Source organism: Melospiza melodia, chromosome 1 (genome assembly GCF_035770615.1).
Source record: "Melospiza melodia melodia isolate bMelMel2 chromosome 1, bMelMel2.pri, whole genome shotgun sequence".
NCBI lineage: Eukaryota > Metazoa > Chordata > Aves > Passeriformes > Passerellidae > Melospiza > Melospiza melodia.
In genome coordinates this window covers 32,205,826-32,219,482 of record NC_086194.1, presented here as the reverse complement: position 1 = coordinate 32,219,482, position 13,657 = coordinate 32,205,826, and the positions used below count along the sequence as shown (strand labels likewise).

General features: G+C 38.8%; 1 protein-coding gene across 1 annotated transcript in view; it reads right to left on the bottom strand.

Moving 5' to 3' along the window:
- Positions 1 to 13,657, bottom strand: part of DNAH11 (dynein axonemal heavy chain 11) — a 98,666-nt gene that overhangs the window by 18,677 nt on the left and 66,332 nt on the right. Inside the window, 6 exon segments of the mRNA XM_063148425.1 lie at positions 2,467 to 2,606; positions 3,668 to 3,730; positions 4,331 to 4,359; positions 6,478 to 6,593; positions 6,595 to 6,676; positions 13,472 to 13,584. Coding sequence (XP_063004495.1) covers positions 2,467 to 2,606; positions 3,668 to 3,730; positions 4,331 to 4,359; positions 6,478 to 6,593; positions 6,595 to 6,676; positions 13,472 to 13,584 — 543 coding nt within the window.

The following is a 13,657-nucleotide window of genomic DNA, read 5'->3' as shown; positions in this document are numbered from 1 at the left end:
GGTATGTATTGAGGTTTCACCATTAGCTTCTAAAATTTGATTCTGAAGCTAATGAAAATATTAGAAACTCAGGGTTAAGTAATTTGTGGTTGTGGGTGTTATGACATACAAAGACAAGCATAGCTCAGAAGACACCTGGACTGTCTTTAATTTCTTGCAGAACTGGGACCTAGGTATGTCTAAGACATACCAGGAAGAAGACAAAAGTGCTAGACAGAAAAATGGTTCCAGCTATCCTGCTGCTTAGGAAATATGTCTTAGACTACTTCAGGGTGTAGCTGTCCTTAAAGTTCTAAATACATGAAGACAGTGGAAGGACACTGATAGATCAGAGAAGAGTGTTATAATGGAAAAGTATCTGCCTCCAAAGTACCTCATGGTGAAAAACAGGAATATTGAGAAAGATTTAAAATGTGGCTGGGCTGAAGATGTTTTAAACACACCATCAGCCCACACTCTGCATTTCTTTGTTACAGTACTAACATTTCAACTCAAATTGCAGCTCATCCACGAGCTTTTCTTTGGCCCTTCACTGATGTGCCAGAACCTCCTGATTGTGCTGGCAATCTCCATGCAGCACAGGAAGAATTACAGCCAAAGAATATAACATGTCACTCACACCCTGGCTGCTGCATCACTTTATTATGAGTTCTGCTAGGGGAATATTCTCAAACTGTCCCTCACCATGTGAAAAAAGGAATAGAGGGATGGAAAGAAAGGGAGATTTTTATATCACATGACATGATTGCATTCTGTCAGCACCTGGATTGTCATATAGGCTGCATCCATTGAATGCAAAGTGCAAGTGATTAAAGTCTTAATATAATAACAAAATAAACATTCAATGTATCAGATATCTGAATTTGAGATATTAACTATGAGCGACAGAAGAGTGCAACTTGACACAAAAAGAACTGAAGTCAGTCCTTCTGCCATTTTGCCAACCACTGGGCCAACTGCCTTTGTAAGATCTGAAGCCAAAGTAATTTTTAAAGTCAGAATCACAGGGGTACATTGGTTTGTTTTTTTCTTTTTAATACTTAATTATGTACTCTCTAGCCTCCAATAAAATTCATAGTAAAATACCTTATCTTTTTGCTCCAATTTTTTTTTTGAAATATAAGCTTACAGGGTTTTTAGGCCCAAATGCAAAAGACTAAATCTTGAGAAACACTGAGTGCTTCCAAGTCCCAAAAGCTCTCGCTAGCTTAGAGCCATTTGGGATTTGGCCCAACATCTTCATGAAGCTTCCTTTCAGACTTCCCACAATCCTTCACTATCAAAAACCTTTACAGCAAAATTGTTGCCTCTCTCCTCCCTCAAAAGCCAGGCATAACAGACTGGAAAACGGAGCAGGTCTGTATTCCCAGAAGCTCCTCAGAAGTTCCCCATCCATCCATGCAGCCTCAGGCACAACACTGCCTCTGCCATCTCCCATTATTTCATTCTGCCCCAGAGCAGCTGAGAACCCTGATATTCCCCAAATACCAGCATGATTCTTCCCTTCACAACATTTCTATGCAGGGTTATTCTCAGACTGGCATGATTAGCTCACTCACAAAGATCTATGGTCAAGCACACTTCCAGTTTCATTGCTGACGAAGGGGGCAGTTTGTGCGTGCTCCCACAGTGCCCAGCACACCAGGGCCCCTCATTAATCCCATGGCGGTTTTGTTTCATCTGGCAGTAAACGCTGACTCCAACACATCTCTTCATTTGTTGCAGACAACCTGGTTGGCAGACAAAGCAGGCTGCTGAGGTTAAACCAGGAGAGAACCACCCCATTCCCATAGCCACCTTAATGTCAAGGCCTGGAACATGCACTTGTCATTTGGCTTCAGGGCTGACAGGCTGTCACATACAAACATTGGCTATTGAGCATAAAACACTGGGGAGGGAGCATCTTTTTTCAGTGGCATTTATGGTTGCTGTGCTCCTGTTCACTCTGTTACTGTGCTGGGAAACCACGGCTTGCCAGGGTATCCCACGGATCTCTTTGTCCACTGCAGAGCGGGTTCTTGGTCCATACAAAGCTGGCCAAAGCCGTGGCTGCTATCTCAGAAAAGCAGCACTCCAGGACTAATTATACAGCTTCCCCAGGGACAGCCAGACCCATTTCATTAAAGTCTCCATTGTGGACTGCTGAATGGAATGGGAGCTCTTAATTAGGCAGGGGAAGGGTGTGCCTGAGGACAGTCCTACCCGCCCACCAGGGGCTTTCTGTGTTATCTCTCCTGCTCCTCCTGGGAGAGCGCACTGTTCAGCAAAAAGTCACACAAACCCTATTAATACGATGTTTATCCTGTTACAACCAAAAGCAAAAGCAAACGCAAACAGAACAAGATTATTTGCTTAGAACTATTACTGTTTAGAACTTTTGATGTAATCCACCGCATATTTTGTGTTCTGGGAACATCCCCCCGGATGAGGAGGTATTCCCCATCAGAGAGGCAGTTTGACACTCACTTGGAAAAGAACCCAATGGCCAAGTGGGGCAGCTTTCTTGAGTGCCTCCTTTGCAACCATCTCCCCCTTTTGTCCTAGAGACATCTTACAAAATCTTCCAGGGTCTGTAGTGAACCCGAGCTTTTTCCCTGCAATAGAAATAATTGGGGAAGGGTGAGTGATGGAGGGGGAGGAGATGGGAAAATTAGCAGAGCAAAAAGGAAAAAGAATGATAATGCCCCCATTAATTTCACTATCACTTGTGCAATGCATATTACTTCCTCTGAAGCACTTCACTAAACCCTTACAATTTCAACAAGCAAAATTGCGAGCTCTCAACAGTGGCCTTATTGCTGGTATTAGAAAAAGCCTGCAGAAATCTGTTCCCTTGGTTTTAAGATAATGAACCTTTTGACATTTTGATAGATGCTCAGCATTGTTACTGAGCTTTAGAAACTCTTATGGGGGGTACAGAGCAATTCCCTCATGAAAAAGGGAGCAACATGTGGTAGATATCACATCAGTTTTTTAACTGATTGGTTCAGTGGGTAAATGCACAAGCCTCTCACCTTGTGGGGCCTGAGCTTAAATTGAGCACAGTGAGGTCACAGCTGTATTAACCTGGTATTCTCACTATTGTCTGTGGGGAATAGTAATCCTACATATAAAGCCTCAGAGCCCTATACAATTGAATATAGTTTGTATAATGACCATTATTTAGACACAGGGGGCACAAGATTACATGAGCATGGAGAAAATTGCCCTCTGGCCCTCATCTAGTCAAAAGGTAGAAAACAGCACAAAGGAAACCTGCATTATGCCAAGCAGAGGAATGCTCTAAAAATTTCTTCATACTGTAGTGCTTATGGCCTTACACTTTTCATCCATCCCATTGCAATGAATATGGTTGGGGTGGAAGAAACTTCAGAACTTGAATCTTCTGCTGAGAACAAACTGTGCCCAATTTCCCCACAATAATGCATATCCCATCCCAGTGACAGATGAATCCAGAAGGCGTTGTTCTGTTCAGTAAAGAAAATATAACTACACATACACTTCTAGAAGCACATACACACAAGCATGTAACCATACACCAGTTTATCCACATTTCTAGCCCTGTATGCGCCATTTAACTTTTGAGCTCAATTGTTCTTTGTTTAATGGGGGACAGTTAAGTGGTCCTTGAACCAGAAGCAAATAAGAGGCTTATATAGGGTCTCATGATCTTCAAGTGGGCCTAGTCCTGAAGACAGGATGAAAAACACAGGAGTGGCTGGACTGCTCTCTTCTTAGCATTTTCTAAATCCGTCACTGCGCTTTTTGTGTACCTTGAAACAAGATTTTTCTCCACACAACTTCTATACATGACAAAACATCCGCTAACACAAAAGATAGTGCCTTGATAAGTACTTGAGGTCTGCACCATTCTCAGACTCGAGCGTATCTGGGACTGATTGTCATTTCATCAGAGAAATCATCAGGAGAGAGAACTGAAGGCAAGAAGGGAAGCAGGTGGGGAAGCAAGAGAGAAGATGATTTTTCCCATTTCCCTGCAGGATAGTGGCCATATGACAGAAGAGAGAAACTTCTGAATAAAAAGCACCTCATTACATGCAAGCAATACTGTCACATAAAGCTGGGGCAGTTGGGCAAAATAAATACCTAGGACTAAGCCTGCCTTCTCAGAAGTCATGTAAAAATGGTGACTGTGGGACGTGGAGCAACAGGCCCATAGGACCATGACTTGGGACTGAAAGACAAAACCAGCACAACTGGAAAACAAATGTGTCAGTATTCACAGCTGAAGACACAGAGAGTCCTTCTTGGTATCATAGTACTTTCAAAAGGGAGATTTGAGAAATTGTCATCCTGTGGAGTTACCTACCAGCTCTAGTACCATAATGAGAACTAACACTGAAAAATACATTTATAGTTGTTAAGAGGATAGCTTACTGTATGTCTATTTATCAATTACTGTTCTCCTCAGGCATCTATATTCAGTCTAAAAGAAATCACAATCACAGCTCTCCAAATATACTCGTGTTTTGCCACACCACCTTTTCATAAACTTTTCATCAGGAGAACAGGCTGTGAAGGACCACAGTAATGGATCTCAAATTCTGGTTGACCGCCCAGTTCTAGAAGTTATTTACTTGCTTCTCAAGAGCTGAATTTGTCATGCAAGGCATTACTCTCACACACACTTGCCCTGAAAAATGAACCCTCAGATTTCCTACCTCAGAGCAATACAACATTCTGTCCTGGATAGTATTACTAGTTTCTGAAGAAAGCTTTTTTTCTCCTTTTCTGGATATGTTGAGTCCACTCAGTTCTTCCATTTCTCTGTGGATCTTTAAATATCTTTATCTACCCCTCTGAACACATCCATCACTGCCATAGCCTGGAAGCATGCCAAATACAGATGTTGTACCTTTTGCATGATGACTGAAACACCATGACACTGATAATTTTTGAGTATGTAAAAACCCCTAGTGCAACCAAGGAACTCAGGACTTGCCTTAAAATACTAAATTACATAAATAATACACAATACAGGTGACTTTAAGTTGTTAGAAACAGTTCAACTGTTACTGCCTTGTGCTGTATTTCTGGTGCAGTTGACTTTGCTGATTTGATTTTCTTTACAAAGTTCACTGTGGTCCAGGAGACTGCCCTGGCAGCTGACAGGCTGTCATCCTCCAGCTGCCTGAGCTCAGTCAAAAAACCCTTCTGGCTTCTTGGTGAGGACTGACAAGCAGAGGGAAAAATACCATTGTGTTTAAACAACCACAGCAAGAAATAATGTTTTATAGCAGTTGTGAGCTATATTTTCTGTTTAATTACATCAGTTGATTTGATTTAATTTCTGAAAGGCCAGTTTGCCTTCCATCCCAGTGTACTAGATCTGAGGTTCTGCACACCCAAAGTGAGAAGGTTTAGGCTGTCATGCACTAGAACTTTATCTCTCTCCTAGTGCTCTTCCACCTGACACTACACAAAAGGACTGTGATCTTGTCAGGGATGGCCACTTGTAATCTATGTGGCAGCTGAGAAAACCAGAGACTAGCACAAGGCTGAAGAACCTCACTTTGGCAGCAAACAGAGTGGGAAAACGTTGTCGTAGTCTGCTCTGCTGGACTGACCTGCTGACCGTGCAAGAGCTTGACTGGTCTTGTGGGGAGCTCTCAGTCAGACTCACACCAAAACCCCGGCTGATACAGGCCTTGTAAGCATGCAGTCCCAGGTGGAACAATGTGCAGATGCAGAGGTAAATGGACAGCTGTTTTCAGATCTCATTCTTCAAGGGGTGATTAAACTCCCTGACCCAGTTTGCCCTTGCATGAAGCAGGAGTACCTCAAACAGGTGGAGCAAATCTTTGTGGACTAAGTTAGTTAATTACATGAGATAACTGGAAAGACACACTAGAGAAATAGGAGGTATTTTTGCTATTAATTTCACACCCCTAAGTATTTTCTTTTCATGTTTTATCTCATAGATTACATCCTGTCCAAAGTCCTTCCTATAACCACATAAAAGCATTTCTCCTCATACTATACTATATATTGGTGTGACTGCAGCAGCCACTGAACTGCATCCCTGCAGGAGTAAATTGTGATTTATTAACCAAATGGCCTAACTCCTCACAGTGCCATTATATCCTTGTACAGACTGGCATGGAATTTTATTTACAGTTATTGGCTCAAGGTCGCCGAAGCACAAAGCACTGCAGAGGGCTCTAAACCTGCTCTGTAAATTAAATGCAATGCACAGAGCAAACCAAGTGGTAGAGAGAAGTGTGGGAATAATATAAAAAAAAATTAAATTTCTAGCAGAGCTTTAGGTCAAGACAAGCCCTTTGGGAGCACAGATTTAAATGAATCAGTGAAAGAACCTTCTACACTTTCCAGACTCTTAAAATCTTTCTAATATGGGCTTCTAACAAGTACAGTACAGTGGATTCAAATAGAAATATTAATTCTTGACTTAAAATTCCAGAGCAGGCAACAGACAAATCAAAATATAGTCCTAACCTTATGGTTTCTTTGAGTCTTGCATTAACAACCTCAGCCAACAGCTGGTCTTCTAGCCTGTCCCTGGTGACAGTAAAATTAATGAAGGTGGTCTGAGCCTGCAGTTGTGGCTTGTAAGTGAGGGTTAACCAGTTTAGTGTGAGGGATGAGATGAAAATTCTTTTTGAATTCACATTTTTTGTCTTCAATCTTGGAGCATCTGGGAAAGAATAAAAGGCACGAGAATGGGGATCTCACTAAATTAAAACCTCATAGGTATCTCAGATTGCAAACAATGTGTACTGTAAGATCTTAGCAGCATAGCAAATCCACGCAAGCCAAACTTAAGGGGCCTGAAACTTAAGAAACAAAATGAGGATGATTGAATACACCAAAACTATAAGCTGAATACATAGAGTATTTCTTAATTTTTGTCATTTCATTTGTGTAAACAGCAGACACAGGCTGATTATTCACTGCTGTACTGGAGTCTGTGGCTTAGGCATAAATGTCTATCATCATAACTTACCAGAAATTTAAGAATGTTTTCAAACAAATGCCAATGTGATAGTTGTTAGTTTTTGCTATAATTTCCTTAAATATATGGCCTAAAAAACTAAGTAGGGACATGTATTTATAAGAAATGGATAGACTAGAGGAGAGGGAATGGCTGGCAACTGAAACAAAGAACATAATAATTTTTAAGGTAATATGCTAAGTGTTTCATTCCAAATTAATTATTTGTTGGATGAAAGAATGAGGTATCCTAGGTTCACCTTTTATTTACTGGAATCCCTTACTGAAGAGCTGTCATTTCCAGATCCCTTCATCCCTTCATCCCTTCAGTGAGGGGTGAAGCCTGTCACTGCCACTCTGTGCCATTTTGAGGCCCAGCCGGAAGGCAACATGAAGTTCACCTATTTCAGTGGCATAGAACCAAAAAAAAAAAAAATTGAAAATAACTTGTAGATTACAGTGTGTGCCATGTGTCTGGTCTGGTGTGAGCCAGTGACACAACTCTTTGTCATTGACTTACCCAGTGAACAGCGTGCCAATTTTCAGGATTCACTTTCCACACAAGCCTAAATCCAGTATTTTCTGTACAGCAATGGTTTTGAATGTTCTCTGCCAAGAAAGGAGATTCAAATATTAGTAATAAAAATCTGTTTTAAAAAGGGCTAAGAGAACATTCATAACATGGAACATTTATAACATGAACTCTTCATAAAATTCAAATTGGCATTTGTTAACTCAATTTTCAAACTGATTGCATTAACATAGATACTAAACACTTGAATGAGATTTATGAAAGTCACATCAGGACATGAATAAAAGAAGTACTTTCTGTAGAAATTTTAACATTGCTTTGTTTCTAGGCTATCACAGGGCATTGCCAGAGCCAGGAACACAGGTTTCAGCACTTAAAAACCTTGCCTGCTTCTGACATGCCCTTAGCTATAAGATATAGGCTAAGCATAATGGTGTGCTGAGACCCTTCTGCATTTCACCAGGGAGAAGGAAGAAAAGAGAGCTGCTTATGATATACTTTAAGTGAATTCCTGAAGGAAACTTCTATGTCTAGTTCTGGGAAACCCATGATTTTACAAAACTCAACATCAGACATGTATATTGTATAATACTGCCATGCAAACTCCTGGAGATGGGTTTTCTAGGCTTATGCGTGTATAATATTGCAATAATTTAGCCGCATGATCATATATCCTTTAGATTATACAGCCTGTCTCAGGCAGACATGAATTCACTGTCCAGTTCTGCAACATGGTCTCTCCACAGCCTTCAAAACTGACTGCAGCTGGAGGGAACAAAACTTGACATGGAGATCACGATTCTGCTTTGCTTTCAAAAAAACACACACACACTGATGAAACAAGAGCTCTGACAAAAGACACTTTCTTCAGTTTGCTTTGTCCGAAGAACAACCTTTGCTAAGGGAGTCATGATATGTTTCAGAACATCTATGAGGAAATATAACAAGTTTTAGAGTTTTGGATTAAAATATTTCCTTTAGGAGTTCTCAATTCACAGAAGCAATAAATAACCAATTTCTGTGATTATCACCTATGAAAGGCAAAACCTACATAATGACTTGGTGGGTTTTATTACTGCAGCTGTTGTAGGTTTTCTGTTAATTAGAGATTTGGGAAAAAGAAATGTTTTGTTATTGCTCTTGCACTGTTCAAGAGTGTAAGCAACAACGATAAACAGAGAGGTGGGGAACCCAGTAGGATGACTTAATTTTTTTTCAGTAAAATAGCTCTGTTTAGAGTTTAATTCTGGATTATGAAGAAAAATTCTGTATTATGAATAAATGCAGCAAAACAGGCATGAATAATGGAAGTCCATGATAGAAGGAATATCAAAAAATAGTCACCAAAGAAATTTCTAGAGACAAGTTCTATTTTTGGCAATTCTTCACAATGTCCTATTCCCTCACCTGCAGCAGATAGAATGAATGGAACTAAAGCACCACTCTACCCAGAAATAGACACAGCATCTTTCATGTGAGTTCCAGCTCCCTGGTATTTAAGAACAAACACAGTAAATTAAAAAGAGATTGTTCCCCACTAGTTTTTTTTCTCCTGTTGAAATTCTCATAGATTTTGAAAATAAAGTAGATTAAGGGATTCAAAAAGGATTTTAAAAGCTTTAAAAAACCTGTATATGCCTTGAGCAAAAACTATATTTAGCCAAAGCAAATATAAAAACAAATAAATTCCAGGAGATAACATGAGCAATCAGCTATGAGAAGACTGGGAAGTGTGTAACATCTTGTCTGATCTGTCAATCTTGATTGATTGACACAAAGATCTGCTATTCCCTTGTGTATGTTCTGCCTTAGGTAACAATGCCTAGGTCTTGCAAAGGCAGGAATTCATGAAGGGGAGAAATTTTGAATATAGGAACAAGGCTTCATATAATGCGATGGCTTGAGAGTTTATGCAACATCTTTTCTTATGGGACACTCTCATGCAACACAAAATTAAAGCATACCTTTCAGGACAGCAATTCTCCAAAACAGACCATAACTCTACATGGCAGAATGGTGGGATAGCTTCCTGTAGTGAGATGTTTTGGATCAGCTCAGCAAGAATGAAATAAGTGATAAATTTTTGGACTGGAAAGCACAGGGAAACAATATTTTTCAATGGGAAGAAAGAGGGATAAACACATTTTCCAGAGGAGCTTTCATTCAGTTCCTGCTGCTTAAAATTAAAAGCTTCTGGAACCGACTTGCAAACCCCAACGAGTAATGTAGAGAAGGAAGCTGAATAAATCAGGTGAAAACAAGCACAGAATGGAGCTGTTACCAGGCAATCTCAGTAGGCAAACTGTGCAAGTTGGTCAAACTAGTTCAGTGGGAAAAGCACTGCCTTGAAGCTGCACAGCTGACAAGATGTTCAAGGCAAGGGAAGCTTCTCCCTGTGGAGAAAATGAGCAAATTTTCTTGCTGTTTCATGAATAATAGTCATGCCTCATAAGAATGGAAACTTGTTCATACAAGCTATATTTGCACATAAATCAAACTTCAAGACATCTTATAAAACCTCTTAATAACCTAATCTTGCAGCTGAAGAGACATGACTACCTCTTTGTGACTGTGCAAAGGAGTTCAGCAAGGTAACACCTCATGCAAATGCAAATAGGAGCTTTATGAACAATGAATTTATTCCTCTGTCTCCTCTCCTATGAGCCAAAATAACATTGATCTGCCATAGTTAATGCTCCTAGCCAGTGATTTCCAAAAGAGAGGTGCTGGGGAAACAGGATAGGACACACACAGGTAAAAATTCAAATAGTAAGGACCATCCATACCAAATTTACTCAATGCACAGTTTCTTTTATAGCAGGTGAAGGCCAAAACCCAACACCACATAGAGTTGGTACCTGTTTACTTTTATGCCTTGGTTTATCTGCTCCAAAAAAATCTAAGTATTTTCATCTTGAGTAATTTTTGCCTACATTGCTAATTTGTTGTACCCAAATTTTACTTATTTTTTGTCTTGTGGCTGTCATGCTTACATAAAGCTATGTACTACAACTGATATTTTCTTAAATTGTTTTATTAATTTTTTTTCCTTTCTCTTCCTTCTCAAAGCAAATATCTTGAAATATTTTAACAAAAATCTGAGCATTTTGAAGCAATTTTGAACATACAGGCACAGTCTAAAGCGCATTAGAAACAACTGAGCAGTTTTGTAGTTCCAAAATTGAAAATAAAAATGTTTCCAAATTTGAACACCCAAAATTTGCTAGGCTTCTAAATATGTACTAAGGCACTTAAGCATGAAGTCTGCTTTTCAGTGATAACAAGTACCTTTAGTTCACCCTATTGTGAGCTGGTTTTGAGTAAAATATAAATTTATTCATTTGAAGTTCTCCAAGGCTGAGAATTTCTTCTGCAGGCTTCATTCAGAAACCAAGAGCAGGTGTTGCAGAGTATCCAGGAGAGCAACATAAGAACCATCTTGCAAAGAAGGAAGAGGAGAGGTACTCTTGTGATGTGGTTCACAAATCAGCAAGTTCTCTAATAAACAGGCCAGTAAATTTGCTTTGCAAGGAATACAAGTTGATAAATCTCCCTAGCTATGCTTTCTGTCGATTGATATGATAAGATATATTTTACTTAAAATTAGGATTGTCTGAAGCTCAGTGGATTTAATTATTTGCAATTATCCAGTTGTTGTCAGTATGTGGCCATTTTATGACAGTGGTATCTACTGTGTGGGTCAGGTTCAACTGTACATCTTTTCAAACACAGAATTAATGTACTATTGATGAAACCATTACTAGAACCAAATTAAAGTCTGGGCTGATGTATTGGTCCATGGGGTGCTGTCAGACATGAAAGGAGTAATTAAAATTCATTACTTCATACTCTGCAACATTCCAATTATTAATGAACTTCAACTGCTGGACTGCACCATATCTATCACAAATACCTTCCTAGTCTTTCTTTATTAAGAAGAAAAAATTCAAAGTACCTGACAGAACTACTAAAATGAAAAAAAACAACAGAAATTAATCAAGAATGAGGCAAACTCTGCTTATTTGGAAATAAATGGGGTATATATTGTATGAGTACATATATATTGTGGTGTGTATATATATATATATATACGTATATATATTTATACACACACAGGCACATGTGCCCATCAAAGGTGACTTGTGCACCTTCAATCAGGCACAGAATGCCACGTAAATATTCAGCAGAATAATCTATTTTTGAATAGTTTCATTTGTTTGCTTTTGTGTCCACATACACAGCTACATTGTGCTATGTGGAAGCCTTTGCTAAATAAATGCAAAGCTATGTTGCTGTGACCCTTGTCCTTTTCAATCCAACTTCTGTCTGTTATTTCACATCCTTTCACATCCTCCCATTCCTCAAAAGTCTGTTACCTTGTGAAGATTCTGATCTCTTTTAGACCAGTATAATACTAATTTTCAGTAAAGTTCCTTCACTATGGATTCTGAAAAGCAAGCTGTGTGCTCTATCTCTGAAGCCCTTCAAATACAGCTACAGAGAAATGCAACAAAGGGAGATCATTCTAAGTTCTCACAGCATAGAGCAAGAGTGCATGTTCCAGGAGTTCCATGTATACAAGGAGATTTGAGCTGTTTTTTACTGCTTGGATTTACTGTACAGGCACCAGTGCCTGAAATATAGGATGGGAAGGAGGGAGAAAAATCTTGGGTAAACTGTTCAAAATAAGATAACTTCTTTATTTATAATTTTTTACATATTTTCACTTTCAATAATGTGAAGCTGTGCAAGCACTCTAACCACTCTTTGACTAACATGTGAGATCCATCCAGAAATGCCCCAGGAGTATGTCTGGCTTTATATCAGAATAAAGATCATATTCTCCAACATGAAAAATCTAGCTTGTTAATGTGTTGCTTGCAAACAAAAATAGAAGAGAGGGACATTTTCAGACTTAAATTCATGTTTGAGCAGAAACATGGCATTTCAGTTCATCAGATGAAATATTCAATGAGGTTTAATAAGTTTACTCTTGAGAAACCACTAATCAACATTATTCTTCAGGCTGACATCTGCATTGAAGACTCAACAATTTCATCTGAAGTTTTTGTGAAAAGTTATGGAAGACATTACAGACTGAAATTCTCTTGCGCCTAGTACAAACTCCTTTATTTTCCTTATTGTCACCCTGAAATTGTGTATCTAAAAGGTACCTAAATAAGATCTTAAGAAATATTTTTAATGGTATTTTTTAAGTTTAGGGGGGAAACTGAGCAGGGATTAACACCACTGTGACATCTGCCACGATGAATTCGTGACCAGGATCAGCTGCACTGGTTTGATGCATGGGAGGCTGGCAGCAATAACAACATAAACAGTCCCCACCTTGTCTGACTTATTTCTGCCCTGTGTCCTATCATATCAGTTTTTCCTCATTTGTCTTACTTTTCAGGGTTCTTGTTTGTTGTTTGTTTGTTTGGAGGGGTTTTTTTTTGTTGTTTTGTTTTTTAAACTGGTTTTCTTTTTTAAATGGAGGGAGCCATTATGGCATAGTGAAAGTAGAGTTTTCTTAAGCTGATATTGCAGCTGGAAAACCCTTTATTGTTAAATCCAAATCTACTCCTTAATTTCCAATGCCTTCTCCCTTGCTGTAGATGCCTAACATAGAAAGGAAATAATTTCCTTTCCTTTAAGCTGAATTATAATATATGCTACTCCTTGTTTTACTAATATTTTTAATAATAAAGAATTTCACTCAAGTTTGAGTAACACACACATATATATAGTATTTTGAGTCCAATTTGGAAACTGAGAACATAATTTTGCTATCTAATCAGATGCAGATACTAACATCTTAATATCTACTCATCTCCAGATTTTAGCCATTGCTATTTGAAAAGAAATAATTTGTTACATGAGGAGTTGAAGCACTAAGCAAAATGTGGCAATCAAAGCAATATAGATCTAGTTGTCATGGAAAAATTCTGTTTACTCAAGCATACATGCCTTCCCTTTTTAATTGTATGTCTTCCAAGCAGAGGATCAAGTGTGGGATCAATAGAGTCACACATGTTTTCAATTTATACAGTCTTATCAAAAGCCAAAGCTCTTTCAATGGTCTTTAGAATACTTTACCTGAAAAAAATAATTTTCCCCCTCTCCAATATTAGATAAATACTGGTTGTAGAAAGA